At 39.5% G+C, this 20,753-nt stretch overlaps 1 protein-coding gene across 1 annotated transcript in view; it reads right to left on the bottom strand.

The window, feature by feature from the left end:
- The window catches only part of LOC149162143 (NADH-ubiquinone oxidoreductase-like protein), a 33,480-nt gene extending 14,298 nt beyond the window's left edge, over positions 1 to 19,182 (bottom strand). Inside the window, exon 1 of the mRNA XM_089437159.1 lies at positions 18,712 to 19,182. Coding sequence (XP_089293285.1) covers positions 18,712 to 19,024 — 313 coding nt within the window. The 5' untranslated portion in view covers positions 19,025 to 19,182. The remainder of the gene's footprint in view (positions 1 to 18,711) is intronic.
- Positions 19,183 to 20,753: the final 1,571 nt, after the last annotated feature.

Genomic DNA, 20,753 nt, shown 5'->3' with positions numbered 1-20,753 from the left:
AAGTGGTCACTCTATTCTAAAAGAAGAAAAGTGAGTCTCTTCTTGCTAAGGGCTTTCATCGAAAGCAACTGCTGCATCAACGGCTTACTCAGCGACTGGATCTACTGGTACTGGATCTACAGGCTCCGCCTTTTGCTACCTCTGCTACTGTTGGTGCTACTTTCACTGCTGGTGTTGGTGGATCGACTAGAGGATCTGGCACTGTTCCTGCCTGTGTCTTTACTACATATGCTACTGGTGGGGGTTATGCTTCAATGGGTTCCACATAAGCAAGGTAAACAGTTGAGTCAACTACTGAAGCAACAGGTTGTTCCTATGGAGAATCAAGATCTTCATCCCTATCTCGCTCATTCTACACTAACATATTGCTCAGGGCTGCCTGGATCTGGCTCTCAATCTGGAGAGTAAGAAACACGGTATGTCAACCCCTCAACCCAAGCAACTAACTAAGCTCACTCTCCTAACTAGAAAACAAAGGCAGTTAATGAATGGTCTATCACAAAGGCAACTCCTTATAGCCTAATTAGTAACCTTCTTCCTTCCTTCTCCCTTTTACTTATGGAAAAATTGTCGGAAACTACTAAAGGTGAAACCTAAACTCGTTTTGGGGTAGGACGTGACAATGCGTCAAGTGACTAATAAGAAGGTTTTATGGAAGGTTCATCTTACAGTCTAAGTTATTAGAGTGGATTGAGTGCGTTTGGACACATGTTCTAGGGTCTAAGTCGGGGTATCACCAGTTGGTTAGAGGTTGGATGGCATTTCACTTTCGCACTACAGATGATGCTCGGAAAATCGTTGGGATTATATGGTTTGAGGGCACAGCAACATTCTCTTTGGATAAATGGACACCTAGCTTTGACACTAGGTCGGAGAGGCTAACCATTCACCCGATCTGGGTGAAAAAGCTAGCTTTAGAACTTTGGTCGGTGGAAGTTTTTCAAGCTATTGGCAACAGTATTGGAACGTTTGAGAGGTTGATGAGCACTTTAAGGTGGATACTTCGCGAGCGGTAGCTCGCATTCTAGTTGAGCTCGACCTCCATGGAGGTTTGGCTGAGGCATTGGAGATAGAGATTGATTGCCGAAATTATGTGTAGGACTTGGATTACGGGAGATACCATTCAGGTGCACACGTTGTCACTCATATGGGCCAAAGAAAAATTAACCAAAGGTGGGGTCTACATGCATGCTGACAACAAAACACTTTCAATGTACGACCTCATTTAATTTCCACTCATTGCAAGAATTAATGCAAGCCTTTAATCAATATTTGAAAAACTTTGACTGAGGTGTGAGTTCAAGCAATATTCCATCAGCAAGTATACTCAAATATACCCATACTTGTCATCATGAGAGAAAAACTACGACCATGCCAGAAAGAAAATCGTGTTCTCTAACTGCAAGCCCTACCTCAGATGTTGTTCCTTCAATAATCTTCAAAACACTCAGTTAACAAAACAACCTCACACTTTCTTGCAGTTGAACTATCAATGAACTTTCTTTTAGGTAACAAGTAATTTTCCTGGGATTTGTCATGCTTGATGAGGTCTTATATCATGCCGCAAGTATCGTTGAACCATTTCTTGCCTATAACTCTAACCAAGTAACCCAATCTCAAAGGATTGAGACTTACACAATAATTCCAAAACATTGCAAGCGGCTTACAAGTTCAGTAGAAATTCACGTTCAATTTTTTTTATAAACACAAATGGTAATTATTTCCTTCATTTGAAAAGTATATTTTCTTAGAGGTCGCTCCAATGAAGGGTCAATAGATATAATGATATTTTCTCAGTATAAGTGCCAACAGTCGAATGCCAAATTTCAAGAGATATTTTCTAAATGGTTTTCAAGGAACCAATAGATATAAAAAATGCCAATTACCTTTCTCATAAATCTCAGATACATTCAACCTCAAATATATACAGCTAGAGACAGTGGTTTCGAGGTCAATGCAAGGGATGAGGAGGAGTGCTCGAGCGTGGAGGAACATGTGGAGAGGAGAGAATGTTGGACCACGATTCAACTCAGCAAACCCTGCTGGAGGCAACTTAGGACACAGTGCTCCTCGTATCATGCATTCAACTTTGATGCAGTAGCTTGAGTGGCCTCAAAAACATGAGGAAATAAGGAGAAAATGCCATCGTTATCCTTGTTTGTTGGCTTCCTAGTTGTCACAAGTCAACTTCACAATTCGTCTCTCACAACCAGCATACAAACAAGACTTTAATCAACACACTATTTTGATATTCAATACAGTCCACGACATTCAACATTTTGTATGTCCACACGAACAATGTAACTCAGAGTAGAGATTTAACGCAAATATTTCAATGCATATGGCGAGCAGCGTATTCTACGCACTGTAACTATGAATCAATGTGCAACAGAGATGTTTCAATGCATTGGAAATGTGTGCAAAACAAGAAAGCAATCTGTGGATTGGAACAGGGGTTTGATGGCATTCTTTGGCTCGAGCGTTACTGCAACAGACTACCATGTAGACATTATGGTAGATTCAGGTGTATATATTATGGTAGGGATTGCAGAAATGGTGTTGTGTTGATAGACAGTTAAGGCAGGCACAGACAGACTGTCAGCATATCAATGAAACCTCAGTGTTTTCAACAAACAGAAAACGTTTGAATTTGCAGTTCTAGACACAAGTTTTCGCTAGTTAGGGATTATTGGCAGAGGTGCAAGACTGATATGCACAAAAAGGCCACAAAAACTAGTGGCTTCAAATGGAGCAGGGCCAGAATTCACCTACTCTGATACCATGTTAAACACACAAATGGAGAACACAACAGATAAGATAAACATTCATTACATTTCTTAATCACAATAATGTACATTTATACATTTCCTTGTGACCCTTGGTCTTCACATACCAAGTGGTCTCTTGGACTCCAGTGACTGTTGACATTCCACACCAACCCTTAGTGGATTAGGTGTCCAAAAAAAAATATTACAACAGCCTTGATCGCCTTCTTGAAAACTTTCAAAGTGACATGGATCGTGCCAGCTTCTTGCTTCCAGCTCAACCAGGTCGGCCCATTTGTAGTATGATATCGTTCTTCTTTTATATAAAGGATAGAGCTCAACCTTTGATTTCTCTTGGCTTCGGATCACTGTACATACTTTCCCCATATTTGGATTCTTAAAGATCAACTACCGAAGTCCCAAGTTCTAGGCAATCAACATTACCAGCCCTAATGGCATAAATACTTTTGAAACTTGTAGCATGGTTTCTTTTGACACTTCTATTGCAATGGACACAACTGAGGATGTCCATATGGAATATAAAAAGACACGGTGGAGACAAATCATGATCGCCCTTCTAGCAGTGCTAGATTTCATATATAAAATGTAAATGTTATAACATGGGTCTTTGTCTTTCATAGGTGAAGTGACACACCTTCCAGAGAATTATATATATCAGAGTCCGCTTCTAGCCTCTGGTCGGCTCCCTTGCAGCGATCCTTTTCTTATGAATAGGACCTTGACATTAGACGAAGAATTCAACTTTCAGAGAACAACGTTGGATCTATTCTCCTTAACTTAGTTTGCATTGATCACTCTTTTATGCAAGGCTTATCAGATTCGCATTGCATCCTAATAGGTGGCCAAGGATCGTAAGCTTTTATAGGTGACTCAAATCTGCAACATAGATGAACAAGAATCTCGCATAACATGATATGATGCCAAAGAAGATATGATACATGTCTTAGAACTTTTATTCAGTGTTGGAAAATCAGAAAGGCAGAAAGATTCTCTTATGTTGATAATTACATGTGATATTCTTATGTTCTTATTAACTTTCTTGTGTTCTTCTTTTATCTTAATTCATCAAGCAATTGCCAAAACCATAACGCGAAGATCAAAGCCACCAGATGTAGGCAGACAACCATGGAAAAACTCCTGTCTATGGGAAAACCCAATCAACAACTCCTCCTTCATTTGTTTCACGAGATAATCCAAGACTCTTTGACCTAGACACAAACTTCCTCCAATCACCAAGTCATCCCTCCCTTCTTCTGCAAACGATAAACTTCCATCAACGACTTTGACCTGGCAGCAGCAACACAACTTCGACCTAGTAGCAACAACATAAACTTCGACCTTGAAGCAGCAGAAACTTCGACCTTAAAGCAATAGAAACTTCAACCTTTAAACAACAGAAACTTCGACCTTGAAGCAACAGCACTTCAACCTCCCAGCAATAGAACTTTGACCTCCAAGTAGTAGCCCGGTAACTTAGCACTAGTGAGAGAGAGAGAGCCCAAATCTTCGATCTTCTCCTTCTCCTATAATTCACTTCCTTCTCTTGGAACTTCGCACTTTCTTGCTTGTCCTTCTTGTGTATCGAACTTGTTGAGTGATGTCCACCAAATGAATCAAACTGCACTTATTTATAGCCTCTTATGTGGGTCGAATTACCCTAATGTAAGCCGACTTGATCAGGTGAGGGCCGACTTGGTGTGGAGGTGACAAATGACTTATTTGACTCAATAATAATTCTTTTTACATGATTCAAAAGCCCAACAAGGGTACTATAGAATGGACAATGACTCTAATACTCCAGATAAATCCTAGAAGTCCTCAAAGGGGACTTTGACCTAGAACATGATGACCCATGCATAAAACCCATGCTTTAATAAGTCATAATAATAATAATCATAAATTATTTTTCTTTCTTTTGATAAATGTGTTTCATTACGACTCAAATACAATTATGAAGACCGAACCTAGTTACATTCTTCAACACTCCCTCTTAATTAGGGAGGTATTCATAATGACATAAATATACAAATACATGGGAGATCTCAAAACACATGAACCACAAAGAGTTTAGGCACACACGGTGCCACAAACTAGATTCTTAACCAGGGCAATCTATCCAGGTGGTACTAAGATGGACTAAATCTTTCAGCCACTCTAGCTACCATCAAGCTAACTTGCTAACCATCAACCCAAGGAACTAGGTGCATAATGCAAGGTCAAAGTTCTATGACCAACACCACCCTCCCTACTTCAAGAACTAGACATCACACACAGGTCAGCCAGATGTCCTCCCAGGGATTATGTATTACACATGATGCCTCAACATTCCCGATTATACAAATCGGTAACATCAAATCTCTCCCGATCAAACGGATCAATAACATCAAGTATGCTTCCAAAACTTCGAGAGATTTACGTGAACAATCACTAACAAACTTTCAAATACATAATTAAACAGAAACCTTCGGGGTCTTCATACCTCTCGATGTTGCCTTGATTGTCTCAGTTCATCACAGTGGGACTTAGAGACTTCCCAAACGAATTTTGACAAAAGTTTCCTCAACCATACAGCTTCCTTTCCTGCTTTCCTTCTTTCAACAGCACCCCAATATACATTCTCCAATTTCTTCTTCAAGGTATCCATCATGACTATAATATGCCTCCCTCTCAACTTGGGAGATATACCCTTTTCTTTTATCTAGACTCCTTCTTAACTTAAAGAGATCAACTACTTTCTATGACATCGGAGAATCTTTCATGGCTTCAATCCTTCTTATCAAAGTCATCTTGATCATCATTATTCATATAATTTCCTTCATCATGCTTGCCAATCAAGTCAACTTTACTTACGAATATCTTCAACATCTTGAAGATTTTGTACCTACACAACTTAGACAGCAAGTACAACCAAATATAGAAGCATGAATTTAACTATATCATAATCATGGGCATTAGACTTTAGACATCAAATATCTAAACATAGTTAGGTTCACAATCAGCAAGAAACACATACTTCTATACTTCAACTTCTTGCTCGGGATTTGACATAAACCCTAGGTTACATAATTAAAACCTAAAGTAACTCAATCAAGATATCAATATTATTATTTCTAGGGTCTCAATATTTCCTTCAAAGACGTGACAGACTCTTCTATGACATATTGCAAACCTTAGAATCAATTCAAACAAGTGCACTTCTACAATGCATCTAACAACTTTAGAATTCATATGTTAGACTTCTACTAGGATTTAATGCAAACCCTAGATTCCATTTATGAGACACTAAACAATCAAAAACAATCACAGCACAATCTAAGGTTTCAACAATATGACTAACCTTTTGTAAACACGAGACTTTATCATCACATTTATAACATCATATCCTAGAATATCAAACTTCGACTAGGGCTTAGTTACAAACCCTAGACCTTATGAGCATCAACAATTAGGTTAGCACATATAGATATCTAGGATTTCATAATCATGCACATATCATAGCAATGTTTATCAAACAAACCTGTGACACAAATATCAACACGTTAAAGTTAGACATATAACACTTTTGATCAGGCTAGGGTTTCGATCAGAGAAACAAATATACACCTAGGGTTTCATTCCAAGGAGCTTACTCTAGATATACAAGGGTTTTGCTCATAAACCCTATTTTACCAAAACCTCTAAATATCTAGGATTTCAAAACACAGCAAACCCTAAAGGACTAGGGTTTCTATAATAGTATCAAAACCCTAGACATCAAAGAATAGTCTTTTCTAGATTTCATCAATAACCCTAAGTAGACTAGGGTTTCATGTTAGCATCGACATACCCTTAGGTTAGGGTTTTACAGAGAACCTTTTAGAGTTCCACAAAATGATGAATGATTTTCAAGAGGGTAGATTCAATCTAATGATTAATCACCCAAATAAGAATCTTTATGACTCAAAGGTCCTAGACATAACGATGTTAGTAATGTAAAGCAGGTTTATTAAAAGGAATGAGTATACCTTTATCATGATGAGAATAAATTTTATGGTCTAAGACAGCTTTGGGTTGTTTCTTACAAACCTTGTAGGACATTAATCCTTGAAGAACTTCTCTTGCAATAGGACTTTTGTCATGCTCTGTCTTGTGAGGTCTCCTCCATAACCCTTTAGCATTCAGCAAGCTTTCTTGAACAAGGAAAAATATAAAAGAAATGTTATTAGCATCTAATACAAACATATCTAGATAAGAGAGGGAAACCAAATCTAAAAAGATAATACAAGGAATAAGATACTTATCTTTGGAAAAAGGGTGAGGACTCCCTCTGAATCCAATCTCGAGGGATCGCTATAACTTTATCAAAACAATTCAATAATGTTTTTCCAAAGCATGCTAAACCTACAAGCACTAGAAATAAAAGTATAAAGGAAAACAATTCAAAACTTGTAGAAGGATATGTATGGGATAGAGTCCTTAAGAGTCCTGGCAAATAAGTCTTTGACTTCGAATTCTTTCATCTTGTTTTTCTTTGTTGAACCTTCTTCGGCAAAGTTTGTTTGATCCCTGTCCCTCCCTTTATTCCCTGCATTCTCAGGACAATCCCTTTTATAGTGACCCATCTTGTGACAATTGTAGCATTCAATCTTGGATAGGTCTACCTTTTTCCTTGGCCCATTGGATTTCTTGAAAGTTTCTTTATTCTTGTGATGAGCGGAATAGGCATTTGAAATTTTCATTTTCTTTGTTGCTTAATAATGAAATTTTGACTTCTTCTTGACTACATACAACATTCCATAATTGCTCGAATGTAGAAGTTTCCTTCCACCAGTTGATCCCTGATGCAAAAGCACTCCAAGAAGTTAGTAACCCTAGAAGAGCAGTAATTACGAGCTCCTTTTCAGGTACTATCTCATCTATTGCCTAGAGATCATCTTTGATTCTAGCTATCCTTACAAAGAAGGATGCCACAGTGTCATCCTTTGTCATCTTCATAGTTCTTAGTTCATTCTTAAGACTTGCAATTTGACCAAGATTCTTGATTGTGAACAATTTAGATAAGGCCTCATACATCTCCTGAGCGGAATCTATGTTGGATATATATGGGATGAGGTTACCCTTTATTCCATCCACCATTAGGCTCATGGCCAATATCTTTGTTTCTCTAAACTGTCTTTTCTGCATCACTTGATTCATTTGTGGGCTTCTTTACTTTTCCTTTGACTAGATCCAAGACTTTATTTTTCTCGAGGATGAGATCTATCCTCTTTTTCCATGACCTGTAATTGAAGGCTCCTTCTAATTTGTTTTCTCCCTTTAATGAGTTAGACATAGTTCTTGAAGATAGTAAGTTTGTCTCCTTATATGATCCTTTCCCTTGATGAGCCTTCTTCAACTTCTTAAACTCCTTATTCTCCTTTCAATAGATCTTCAGGTTGCCTTTTTCCTTCTTCTTCACCGTAGCTATGGTACCATGTTGGAAAAACAGAAAGGCAGAAAGATTTTCTTATATTGATAATTACTTCTGATATTCTTATGATCTTATTAACTTTCTTGTGTTCTTTTATCTTAGTTCATCAAGCAATTACCAAAACCATAACACGAAGATCAAAGACACCAAATGTAGGCGGACAACCAAGGCAAAACCCCTATCTAGGGGAAAACCCAGTGAACAACTCTTCCTTCAATAGTTTCACGAGATAATCCAAGACTCTTTGACCTAGACACAGACTTCCTCCAATCACCAAATCAACCCTCCCTTCTTCTGCAAGCGATAACCTTCCAGTAGCGACTTCGAACTTGCAACAGTAGAACTTCGACCTAGCAACAGCAGCAGAACTTTGACCTAGTAGCAGCAGCAGAACTTCGACCTAGAAGCAGCAGCAGAAACTTCAACCTAGAAGCAGCAGCAGAAACTTCGACCTAGAAGCAGCAGCAGAAACTTCGACCTAGTAGCAGCAGCATAAACTACAACCTTGACGCAGCAGAAACTTCGACCTAGAAGCAGCAGCAGAAACTTCGACCTAGTAGCAGCAGCATAAACTACAACCTTGACGCAATAGAAACTTTGACCTTAAAGCAACAAAAACTTCGACCTTGAAGCAACAGAACCTTCGACCTTGAAGCAACAGCACTTCGACCTCCCAGCAGTAACTTTGACCTCCTAGTAGTAGCCCAATAACTTAGCACGAGTGGGAGAGAGATAGCCCAAACCTTCGATCTTGTCCTTCTCCTGCAATTCTCTTCCTTCTCTTGGAACTTCGCACTTTTCTACTTGTCCTTCTTCTGTATCGAACCTGTTGAGTGATGTCCACCAAATGAATCGAACTGCACTTATTTATACCCTCTTCTGTGGGACAAATTACCCTAATGTAGGCTGACTTGATCAGGTGAGAGGTGACTTGGTGCGGAGGTAACAAATGACTTATTTGACTCAATAATAATTCCTTTTACATGATTCAAAAGTCCAAGAAGGGTCTTATAAAATGGACAATGACAATGACTCCAGATAAATCCTAGAAGTCCTCAATGGGGACTTTGACCTAGAACATGATGACCCAACCATGAAACCATGCTTTAATAAGTCATAATAATAATAATTTATTTTTCTTTCTTTTGATAAATACATTTCATTATGACTCAAATACAATTATGAAGACCGAACCTAGTTACATTCTTCAACATTCAGAAAATAGGCGTTATAGATAAGTTCGCATATCATACAAAGACCAAAGCATCAAAAGGCGCTTTCATGATTCCACAATCCACAAGGGTAACCAGGCATATCTGAGGCTTCTTATGATTCAACGACTTAAAGTCTGAAGATGTGTATTTCTACCTCAGGCTTTGCGCATACCTCATAGATTATTTCAGCCTAATCATACTCCAGGAAGGCACTTTGCAAATTGACTCAACCTAGAATACACAAGGTTACTAATTCGAACTAGACAATCATTAACAGTGACAACCGATGTCTGCAAAATCTTTGCTATAGTTAAATTTGAACTATTAATACAGAGAATCTATATACCTTCAAGATTGCATAACTCGGAAGGCCAGAAAGTTGCCACAAAGGGGTAATCAAAATTCGGATCATTCACAATCACAAAAAGTATCCATAGCATGTGTAAACTAAAGAAAAGATTCGAACCTTTCTTTAGTATATTACTTCAGAGAAACATGTCCGTAAACTTGCACAAAATTTGGACCCTAAAGTAACTTTGAATCACCCATAGATTTTGAATACCACATAGCTCAGATTGGTTATGGAGGAGGAGAACGATTTAGAGTCTAAATCCATAATCTTATTCACAAGAATTACAACAGGTTTTGACTTATTGCAATTGAGGCTCCTTTAAATGCAATATTTGGCCTACCACGGGGGACATACCACACAGGGACACAGCCTTAGGGAATCCAAAGAAAAATTGAACCTTAGACTAGGTTCATAACAAGAGAGCTCAAATCAATTTTAAACCAAAAGATTGAAACTTCGAATGGACGTCACATTACCACAGAGTTACGATCTTCCACCCACAAATTATCATAGAACTGTGATATGAGTTGAAAAGAACATTCGCATACCAAAGTGATTGATTTGCACCTCTGATCACAAGAGATACTACAACTTTGGAATTTAATTTTAAGTTACAGATCCTTCCACGGTGACCACACATTAGAGGACAAAACATTGCATCATTTCATAGCCTCAAATCTTGCACGAAGTGTTGATTTGGGATAGCATTAGATGTGCTCTAGGCCTCAAATTTTGCAGGGAGGCTTCGGCACATGGATTCCAAAGAAACCAGAAGCCGTTTTGGGAAATTCCACCTAGAGACGATTATATTAAAATAATTAATATTTTTAATGGGGTTCCTAAGTCTAAACTTAGGAAAATTAAAATATTAATGGGTATTAATCTAATTGTGGGTGAATCTTTTAGAAAAAAACAGAGATCAAGTCAAAACGATTTGAGCCTTTGATTAGGAGTTAATCTAGGTCGTTGGTTGTCCAACAGGAACATATAAGAAGGGGCTTGAGGGTCATTTGGAAAACACACCAAGAGATCAAGACATCGAATTTCTGAAGTGAGAAAGGAAGTTCTGATTGAGGAGATTTCTTGCAATTGAGGGGTAGGGATAGCATCCGGCGAGAGAGATTTTCTCAGTCGGAGAATCATCAACAGAGAGAGGCATAGAGTGATCCAGTAGCCCAGACGTAGAGGTTGACGCAGGGCCACGAAGAGCCATGCAAAGGTAGCACAGAGGGTGAGAGAGAGTCTGATATTTTGCTAAGGAGAGTCAGATTCAGAAGCCGGGAGTCAGGGTGTGAGACTGGGAGGCTGAGAGCAGAGACTCCGGGCAACAAATCGATCAGCAAACTGGGTGACGAAGAGCCTAGAGAGGCTGATGCAAAGACTGCGTAGGGCAGCGTAAGGCCTGCCAGAGGCACTTCATTCAGTATTCGGATCAGCCGAGATTTTCTCAATGATTGTGTGAGGTAATCTCACAAATGTTTATGCCGGTATTTATCTCTGTAACTAAATAACCTGAGAGGTATTCAAAGATGTACTCAGAATTTGCTACTGCTTAATAATAATAAACCCTCAAATCTGTTGCATCGACTTTCCCGCATTGGGTTTTTCCGAGGACTTTTGTCCAAAAATAACGGTGTCCTATGTGTTTGTATTTCCTTGCTCAGTTTCTATGTTTCAAAATCATATTTAATTTGGTGTAGGTTGCTTTAGTAATTTACTTCAATATTTCAAGAAGAAATTAGAAATAAGTTTGTAATGTAATTTACAATCTAGGTGAAGTAGATTCAGCTGGTTGCAGTAGGATTCCTGAGATTGTTAGATCTAGGAATTTTCACATGGTATCGGAGCCAAGTCGATGTGAAATGGAAAGCGCAGATCTAGCACTAAAGCAAGGGCCAACTTGCTGCAGCAAGAAGCAATTCGAATCCCCAGAGGAATTGCGCAGTTCTAGCCAGGAGGGCTATATTTTCGAGGTTGTCTCTCTCTGAGTGAGTCGACAGAGAGGTAAGACTATCGGATCGAGAATTTGCCAAGGCAGAGGGAGCCACACAAAGCTAGAGGGACGCAGTTTTTTGCAAGCTAAGTGTTGGGCTAAAAAACGTCAAAAGGAAGAGAAGCACCTTGAGGGAATTTTTCCTTAGCAGACTTCCCGCCAAGAAGTTTGTTTTCTCATTGGCTGAGCAACAGCAGTGAGAAGTAGAGAGGGGATTTTCGACATTTTTGGCAAATATGGCAACCAATGGCTTGAGGGATCAGGACAGGTTGGACGGAGCATCCAACTACATCATCTGGAAGGCAAGAATGTCATTCCTTCTATATGAGCATGCCCTCAAGACATATGTCGATAGCGTGGTGGCGGTGCCTACAAATGCAGATCCATTGAAGAAGTACAAATCAAAAATGGCGAAGGCCAAGAGGATGATCCTTGATGGAGTAAAGGATCACGTATTATGTCATATCACTAGCAGAGTAACTGATAAGGAGATGTGGGATGTTTTGGCAACGCTATATCAAGGATCTTCCGAGCAACGAAAGACGTACTTAAAGCAGAAGTTGGGATCTGCTCAGATGCAGAAGGGAGAACGTGTGGATCCATTCCTCATGAAGTTGAAGGAGACCCATGATGAGTTGTCGGCTGCGGGGCATATAGCTCAAGATTTAGAGTTAGTTAGACTAGCCCTAAATTTTGTCTCGGATGAGTGGCAAGTCTTTGTCCAGAGTATCAAGGGCGGAGCAGCATTGCCTAATTAGGATGAGATGTGGGCAGCTCTAAAACAAGAGGAGTTGGGCAGAGACTAGGTCAAGGTCAAACTTGACGGAAGCAGCAGCAGCAGTGGGTCGAAGCCCAAGGAGGAGGAGGAGAATGCACCCCTTGCATCGAAGGGGCAGTAGAGGCAATAGAGACAAAAGAAAGATGTCTTTAAGGTGAAGTGTTTCAGATGTGGCGAGATGGGCCACTATGCATCCAATGTCGCTGAAAGAAAAAGGACGAGGATGAGAAGCATGATCCTAAGGTTGCAGCCGCAAAGATCAAACAAGAGGAGGAGTTCGCCATGACAGCCAAGATACCTCCAGGAGGGAGGTGGGCTGATTTAGAAAGGGAGTTCAATAGAGCTACAAATAAGCAGGATCCTTGAGGAGTCCACCTCTTGGATCAATACCTTGCTACGGGAGCCTAGTTTTGCAGTAGCAGGATGGACTAGTGTTGGATGGTGCCGAGGAGTGTCGGGGATACAGTTGCAGTGGCTAGGAGCGCCAGAGTCTGAGCAACGCAAAGCAGCGTTGGCAACAGTGCAGGTGGCACAAAGTAGAGGTCAACAACAGCGCAATAGCTTCAAACGGTCAGCGCAGAAACTAGCAGCAGTCAGTTCCAACATTCACGTGGTATCATACTGAACATGGTTAGTTCAATAATTTTGGATGTTTTTCAATTGCTTCTCTCAGCAACTAAGATGAAGTATGGATGCAATGTTAGCAGTGGCAGTGCTAGTAGCATAGCAAATGCAGCATTTGGGAGGGAGTTGTAGTACAGATGTAGCATTAGCAGTAGCAGTGGCAGTGTCAAAGGCAGCAGTACAGTAGCAGCAGCAGTGCAGTAGCTGGTGGACAGCATGTCAGATATCAGCAACGCAGAGGACGATGCTTCAGAGTCAGAGCAAGTATGCAGCAGCAGTATATTGCTAGAGCACATTCCTCGCTAAGAGGGAGTGTTGATTTGAGATAGCATCAGATGTGCTCTAGGCCTCAAATTTTGCAACGAGGCTTGGGCAAATGCATTTCAAAGAACCCATAAACCGTTTTGGAAAATTCCACCCAGGGACGATTATATTTAAAGAAATTTAAAATTTTTAATGGGGTTCCCAAAATCTAAACTTAGGGAAATTAAAATATTAATGGGTATTAATCTAATTGTGGGTGAATCTTCTAGAAAAAGACAGAGATCAAGTCAAAACGATTTGAGCCTTTGATTAGGAGTTAATCTAGGTCGTTGATTGTCCAACATGAAGATATAAGAAGGGGCTTAAGGGTCATTTGGAAAACACACCAAGAAATCAAGAGATTGAATTTCTAAAGTGAGAAGTTCTTAGGAGGAAGTTTTGATTGAGGAGATTTCTTGCACTTGAGGAGCATGGATAGCATCCAAAGAGAGACAGATTTTCTCAGCCAGAGAATCATCAGCATAGAAAGGCAAAGAGTGATCCAGTAGCCCAGACGCAGAGGCTGACGCAGGGCCACGAAGGGCCACACAGAGGCAATGTAGAGGGTGAGAGAGAGTCCGAGATTTTGCTGAGGAGAGTCAATTTCAGAAGTCGGGAGTCGAGGTGTGAGACCGAGAGGCTGAGAGCAGAGACTCCAGGCAGCAAATCGATCAGCAAACTGGGTGACACAGAGCCTAGAGAGGTTGACGCAGAGACTGTGTGAGGACTGCACAGAGCAACGTAGGGCCTGCCAGAGGAACTTCATTCAGTATCTGAATCAGCTGAAATTTTCTCAGTGATTGTGTGAGGTAATCTCACAAATCTTTCTGCTAGTATTTCTCTCTGTAACTGAATAACCCGAGAGGTATTCAAAGATGTATTCAGAATTTGTTGTTGCTTCATAATAATAAACCCTTAGATCTGCTGCAACGGTTTTCGCGCACTGGGTTTTTCCGGGGACTTTTGTCCAAAAATAACGGTGTCCTATGTGTTTGTATTTCCTTGCTCAGTTTCTATGTTTCATAATCATATTTAATTTGGTGTAGGTTGCTTCAGTTATTTACTTCAATATTTCAAGAAGAAATCTGAAATAAGTTTGTAATGTAATTTATGATATAGGTGAAGTAGATTCAGCTGGTTGCAGTAGGATTCCAGAGATTGTTAGATCTAGGAATTTTCACACAAGGGAGGTAAAAAGGCTTGCATACATCCACAGAGAAATAATGATCCATACCTCATATTGAATTTTGGTTTTTACCTCTGTTTTCAAGTGTGATTACAGTTCAACCTTCTACACTTTCATTTGAATGCTCGTCTACCTCAAATTGCTCCTTTAGTGCCCCCCAGCGCTGGTACCACGTTGATTTTATTTTTTATAACGAGGGCATTGCTTAGAACGATTTCCTTGTTTTCACAGTTTCAAATCATCATTACCATTATGTAACTGATTATTTAAACAGTTATAAGAAAATTATTCATAAGCATAAATAGTAGTAGAAAAAAGAAAACACAGTAGAAACATTAAGAAACCATGAGACAGGAGACACAAAAATTAGGCTCACAGCAAGGGCAAAACCCACAAGGCGAATACCCAAAAAAAATCCTTTCTTGTGAGAGAGATAGAGTTTCCAAATTCATCAATACATCATAAATAATAATAGCAGAATAATAGCCAAACCAATAACCAAAATCATGATCAAGTGCCATGTCAAAATCCAAGTTCGTGAAATTTTGGCCCTCCCTAGAATTTTGGCATCCTCTTGAGATTTCTGCCTCCTAAAATTTTGGTCCTCCTATAATTTCGTTGGATCATAAATGCATGAGACAAAATTGATGTGTCCAAATGAGGAGAAATGATCTCCTTTATATAGCCTTCAAGTGCGGGTCAAATGGGTGCCTCTAAGGGGCCCATCCGACCTAAAACATCATGAGGCCAACTTGAAATAAATTTGGAGGAAAATTTAAAAATTCAAATCTCCCATTTCTTTTCCAATATGATAATACCAACCATGGCTAACATATTTTTCAACAATAAGTGCCTTAGAATGTGATTTTTCCTATGCCGTAAAAATTTCCTGAGAAAGCATATAAAATCTCCTTATAACAGGTTTTCCCCTTATGGGTATTCCACGGTCAAGTTAGACCAAAAATCACTGTGTAAAAATCAGTGTATGCTTGTGCTTTTATTTTCTTATCAGCTGGCAAAAAGAAAAGTGTAGAAGTAGCCTAAAGTGTTTCAAAATAATTCGCTAAAAGTTTTATTTATCAACTAATACTTGGGGTTGTGAGCATTAAACTATATGCAAAAACCTTTGAAATTGGGAGGGCTACAGATCTCAAAATTTCTACAATCGACATCCCCTCATTCCCCCTAAATTTCCCTAAAATTTGAGGGTACTCTCATACCTATGCATCTCCCCACGCCCATGTCCCCCCATCTCAAAGTCTTGGTGGAACATTGCAAAAATGCAAGAAGTTACAATCCAACATCATTTCACACATCGAGGGGAGAAATGCTCTGAAATTTGATGGATTTCCTAGTTGCGGTGCTCCATGTGGGATCCATCAAGTCAGCATGTTAGCAAATCTCCAATTCAAGATATGATTCCTCTATTTAATTACTACCTTAGGTCCAAGCAGCCGCAATTCCGATCTAAATTTGAATTTCAGTTTGAATTGGCATAAACATTGTTTTGGGGCTATGAGGAAGTCGATGGGTCTGTTGTTGCATCTAGGTTCCCTTGAGAATATCTTAATTGGGTCCCATGTTATATATATATATATATATATATATATATATATATATATATATACCGCGACATCCCCTCATTCCCCCTAAATTTCCCTAAAATTTGAGGGTACTCTCATACCTATGCATCTCCCCACGCCCACGTCCTCCCATCTCAAAGTCTTGGTGGAACATTGCAAAAATGCAAGAAGTTACAATCCAACATCATTTCACACATCGAGGGAAGAAATGCTCTAAAATTTGATGGATTTCCTAGTTGCAGTGCTCCATGTGGGATCCATCAAGTCAGCATGTTAGCAAATCTCCAATTCAAGATATGATTCCTCTATTTAATTACTACCTTAGGTCCAAGCAGCCGCAATTCCAATCTAAATTTGAATTTCAGTTTGAATTGGCATAAACATTGTTTTGCGGCTGTGAGGAAGTCGATGGGTCTGTTGTTGCATCTAGGTTCCTTGAGAATATCTTAATTGGGTCCCATGTTCTCCTTTCTAGGATGTCCTATGCCCCCTAGTGGTCTGGGGTGAAGGTGGGGTTTGACATGATGCCCCCTTATCTCTGAGGAACCTCCACCAGTCTTGGCCTTTAAAGGATTTTGCTATTCTGGTGTGGATAGATTCCTTTGATGATTTGGAATTTTCCCTTCTCGACAATCAACTATTGTCTCGGTGCCTAGGGTTATTTTCTGCTTGTCCCCACCCACCACCAAGTTGGTTTTGTAAAAGTTTCTATAGCTTATCTTCGTGGGGCTATTATTGTGGGGGATTCATTTGGAAATTTGCGAGGAGTTGTGGAAGCATGGTGGCTTCCCATGTCACTAGTGTTTAGAGTGTGGAAAATGCGCTCTAGGGATTTGGATAGTGCCCTCTTTGTCTATGAGTTGCTATCTCGGCACTAGGGGTTGTTCCCTCTCCTCATCTCTGCCTTCTTTCCCCCCTCGAGTAGATTTGGTTGTGCAGTCAACATCATTTTAGGCCAAAGTCTCACTTGTGGTTTCATCTACAAATTTAACAATTGTTGTGGTAGCATAGTGGCTCATAGTGCCATTGGTGTTAAAATTTTGCTTGGCTTCCTTGAACATGGAGACTCTTGCTCAAATACAGCAGGACACACTGCATCTTCAACTCAAACACAATCACATTGCATCTTTGTTATCGATGGTTATGGAATTATTGGTGGAATACAAGGTTCAAATGCAGGGCATTGATAACAAGTTGGCAGCTCTTCCACAGCAGTTGGTGGATCTCTAACTTTCTTTGGGACAGATCCATCAAGGTGGTTCCTCCCAGGCACACTCCTCTTCTCCAGCTATGGGGTGTGTCCCAAATTTAAATGCTGTTCCTTTTGAAGAACCTGATCAGGGCACTGTTGCTGGCCCTTCCCCTTTTGATAATTACCATGCATTTGAAATCTATTTAAGTTTTTGGAGTTTTTTGGAGATATCATATTTCAAAATTTACTAGATTTGCCTGGGAAATATATGGAGATTTTTGGATCTGAATAGTTGAATGGCCAGTCTCCACTTGTAGCTTGAGGAGAACAACGCTCCGCTTTTGTAATTTTGTTGAATGGCCGTGTCTTCATAGTCCAAACACGGATTTTCACATTAATATAAATATTTTCTGTACTGGTTAAAAACAATACATCATGTGCTACACTGTACGACTCTTTAAAAGAAAACATAAAACAGCCACTCAATAGTAAGGGTTTAATATTTTAACTTGAAAAATGGAAAAATAGTATTTGCACGTGGACTTTAGCAGGGCGTGCATAACTATAGATTGATTGTAGAATACAAAGATTTATGTGTGACATCGCCCGCAAGCAAAGACTGGTAGTTATCCAGTCAGATAACAATTCAAGGGCAATGCTACTTAGACCAAGACCGAGGATCGCCTGCATGAATGACAGATCTAATACTGTATACAAGGAACCTTACCCGGGTAACCCCAAACCTACCAATGTATAGCAATTTTGCAGGAATCTGGAAACAGAAATCAAAATGGGGAACGAGAACAGAACAAGAAACAGGGCAAGAGGGTTCCAGGGAATAAGAAACGTGCACCTACTGTCCCTCCCGGCGAATATATTAAGCATGTAAAACTGATAGTAATGTACTAAAATAGCGTCAAGACAGGAGAGAAACGAGAAGTGGGTCTCCAGGTCAGGTTTCTGGTAACTTGCTAGTTCTGTTATCCAATATGTTAAGAACTCAGTAAAAAGACAGAATGAAATCCAATTTAACATCACATTGTAAACGATTGCCTATCCCTGGCTTTAGAAATGCAAAATTTCTTCTGTACCTCTGTATCGATGGGTAAATGCGATGGTTGTTTCTAGCAGGTCCATGGTTCACTCTTTGGCCCATTATTCCCAATTTGAACAATCAATAAACTGATACGTAAAAAGCACAAAACTCTTATCCTAGGTTGCAATTTAAATAAGCCCCGGAGAGGAGTTTACCTGCCATCTTGGGGATTAGTTGGAGCTCACTCTCGGCGTCCTCGATGAGCTCCTCAACCTGTCCACAGGCGATCCGTTTCTCGATCGTCTCCCAGTCTTCTTCTTCCTGGCAGACCTTCATACGGTGGTTGGTGAAGGCCTCCACATGCCTCCTGTAGGGGACATTCTCTGGAATTATCTTGACTTCGTTGAGGGTTTTGTTGTAGAGAGAAATGAGCACTTCCCTCGCGTTGGGAACCACCTCGAGGCCGACTACACCCGTGGTTTCCTTCACTTTGGCCAGCAATGGCCCTGCGAATCTCCGTAGAAACATCTTCCCCGCGCTTCTATTATTGCCCTGCTTGCTCTCTCGAGGATCCTCTAAATCGCAGAACTCGTTAAATACCACTTCTCTATCCAGCGGACAAACTGGACGATTCAGGTTTTTATTAGAACTCGCATACCCACTCTAGGGGCAAAAGGTGATTTCAAACGCTCTTGAACATGGAGGATTGGCATGTAAAAGTTTCTCTCGGGGGCATGGATTTCAACATTCTCTAAGCACCATTATCATCGACATAATAACTATCGTACAAAGTGCATTATTCATTTTTCGGTATCCTCAATTTGGTGTCTTATATCTTAAAATAAGTCGTAATTGAATGATGCCATACTTTCACTAGGAAAACATTTGAAATTTCTGTTTGAAAAAGGTTGGTAGAAATTTTTGAAAATTTTATTCACAATTTGGTTATAGTTGTCATGTTTATTTTGGGTGTCGGTGATATCTTGATGGTGCTTAATCCATTTCCACCATAAAAAAATGATTCAAACACTCCCAAGGTTAAATTTTTTGAAATTGTTATTGCTGAATTTCAATGAGAATTTGAATTTCATTGTCCTAACGAAATTGTGACATCGATAGATAAAATGTTGAAATAATAGTCTTGTATATTAAAACAATGAGATTTATGTATTAATTTTGTGTCTTATACATTAATTGTATAATTTGTTGTTGATTGTTACTTTAAGCTTAGATGATAAATATTATTTTATTATATTAAAATATACATGCACTTTACATTCAAGTATATAAATCGTATTCACTCAAAGCAGCATTTAATCATTTCTCTTGTTTACACATTTACAGAGAACATAACAGCGAGGCTGACAAATTATCCAAAGAGGCCTCGATACTTCCCAGAGGCGAATGGCTAATTATGGAGCAGAAAGGAACTGAAGAACGCAGGTTCTACCACAGGCCATACATAGACCAGAGAGAACAGAGGGACAACAGTCCCGATAGCTGACAGTAATGGATAGTATATTTTGTCATGATGGAACTGTACATAACTATGGTTATTATTTTGTATGCAAATGGATCCTATGTGAACTCGAATAGGCTAAAATAGTCAGACATATGCATGTACCTAGCTCATTTTTGTAATATGCTCGGATACAATCACCCTGTGAGGTGAATTTTGTATGAACATCACAGCAATGCCAACGGCATCTACTATATGTAATTTTCTAATCTTAATGAAAATTACTGATTTTTCCAGTGGAAAACAAAAAGTATTATTTGATGATTATAACAATTAATTCGGCACTATTTGGTGACTATTGTTAGTCTTAACCACTACGATGAGCCACATGTTTGTAGTGGCATGGCCTTCCTCTCATCCATGGTTCTCACAATGTCATATTTATCTTATGATATCTCAAAATAGCTTCTATAGCCATACAAATCTTATTGTGAATTGTCTAATGTAGATCTTACATGCAGATCAAATGACTAACCTTCTTCTTGAGTCAGTTGACCTTGAGCCCACACCACATGGCAACCTTTTAATGATTGCAATATTTCTTAAGGGCATTTGCTCAAAAGCCTTGAATTGGAAACTCATTTGTTGATCTCATTGATGATCAATTAGTTTTCTTACCACATGCCAAACTCATGTTGTTTTTAGTCCTTTTGGTGCATTCCCATCCAAGTTCTCCAAAAACCCTAAATTATTCCTCCATCGTCAGATGATATTCAAGAGTCAATTCCTTGATGTGCA

This window comes from Pinus tabuliformis, chromosome 5_2 (genome assembly GCF_031772625.1).
Source record: "Pinus tabuliformis cultivar Carrire ecotype Pingquan chromosome 5_2, CPIR1, whole genome shotgun sequence".
Lineage (NCBI taxonomy): Eukaryota > Viridiplantae > Streptophyta > Pinopsida > Pinales > Pinaceae > Pinus > Pinus tabuliformis.
This window is presented reverse-complemented; position numbering and strand designations above follow the sequence as displayed.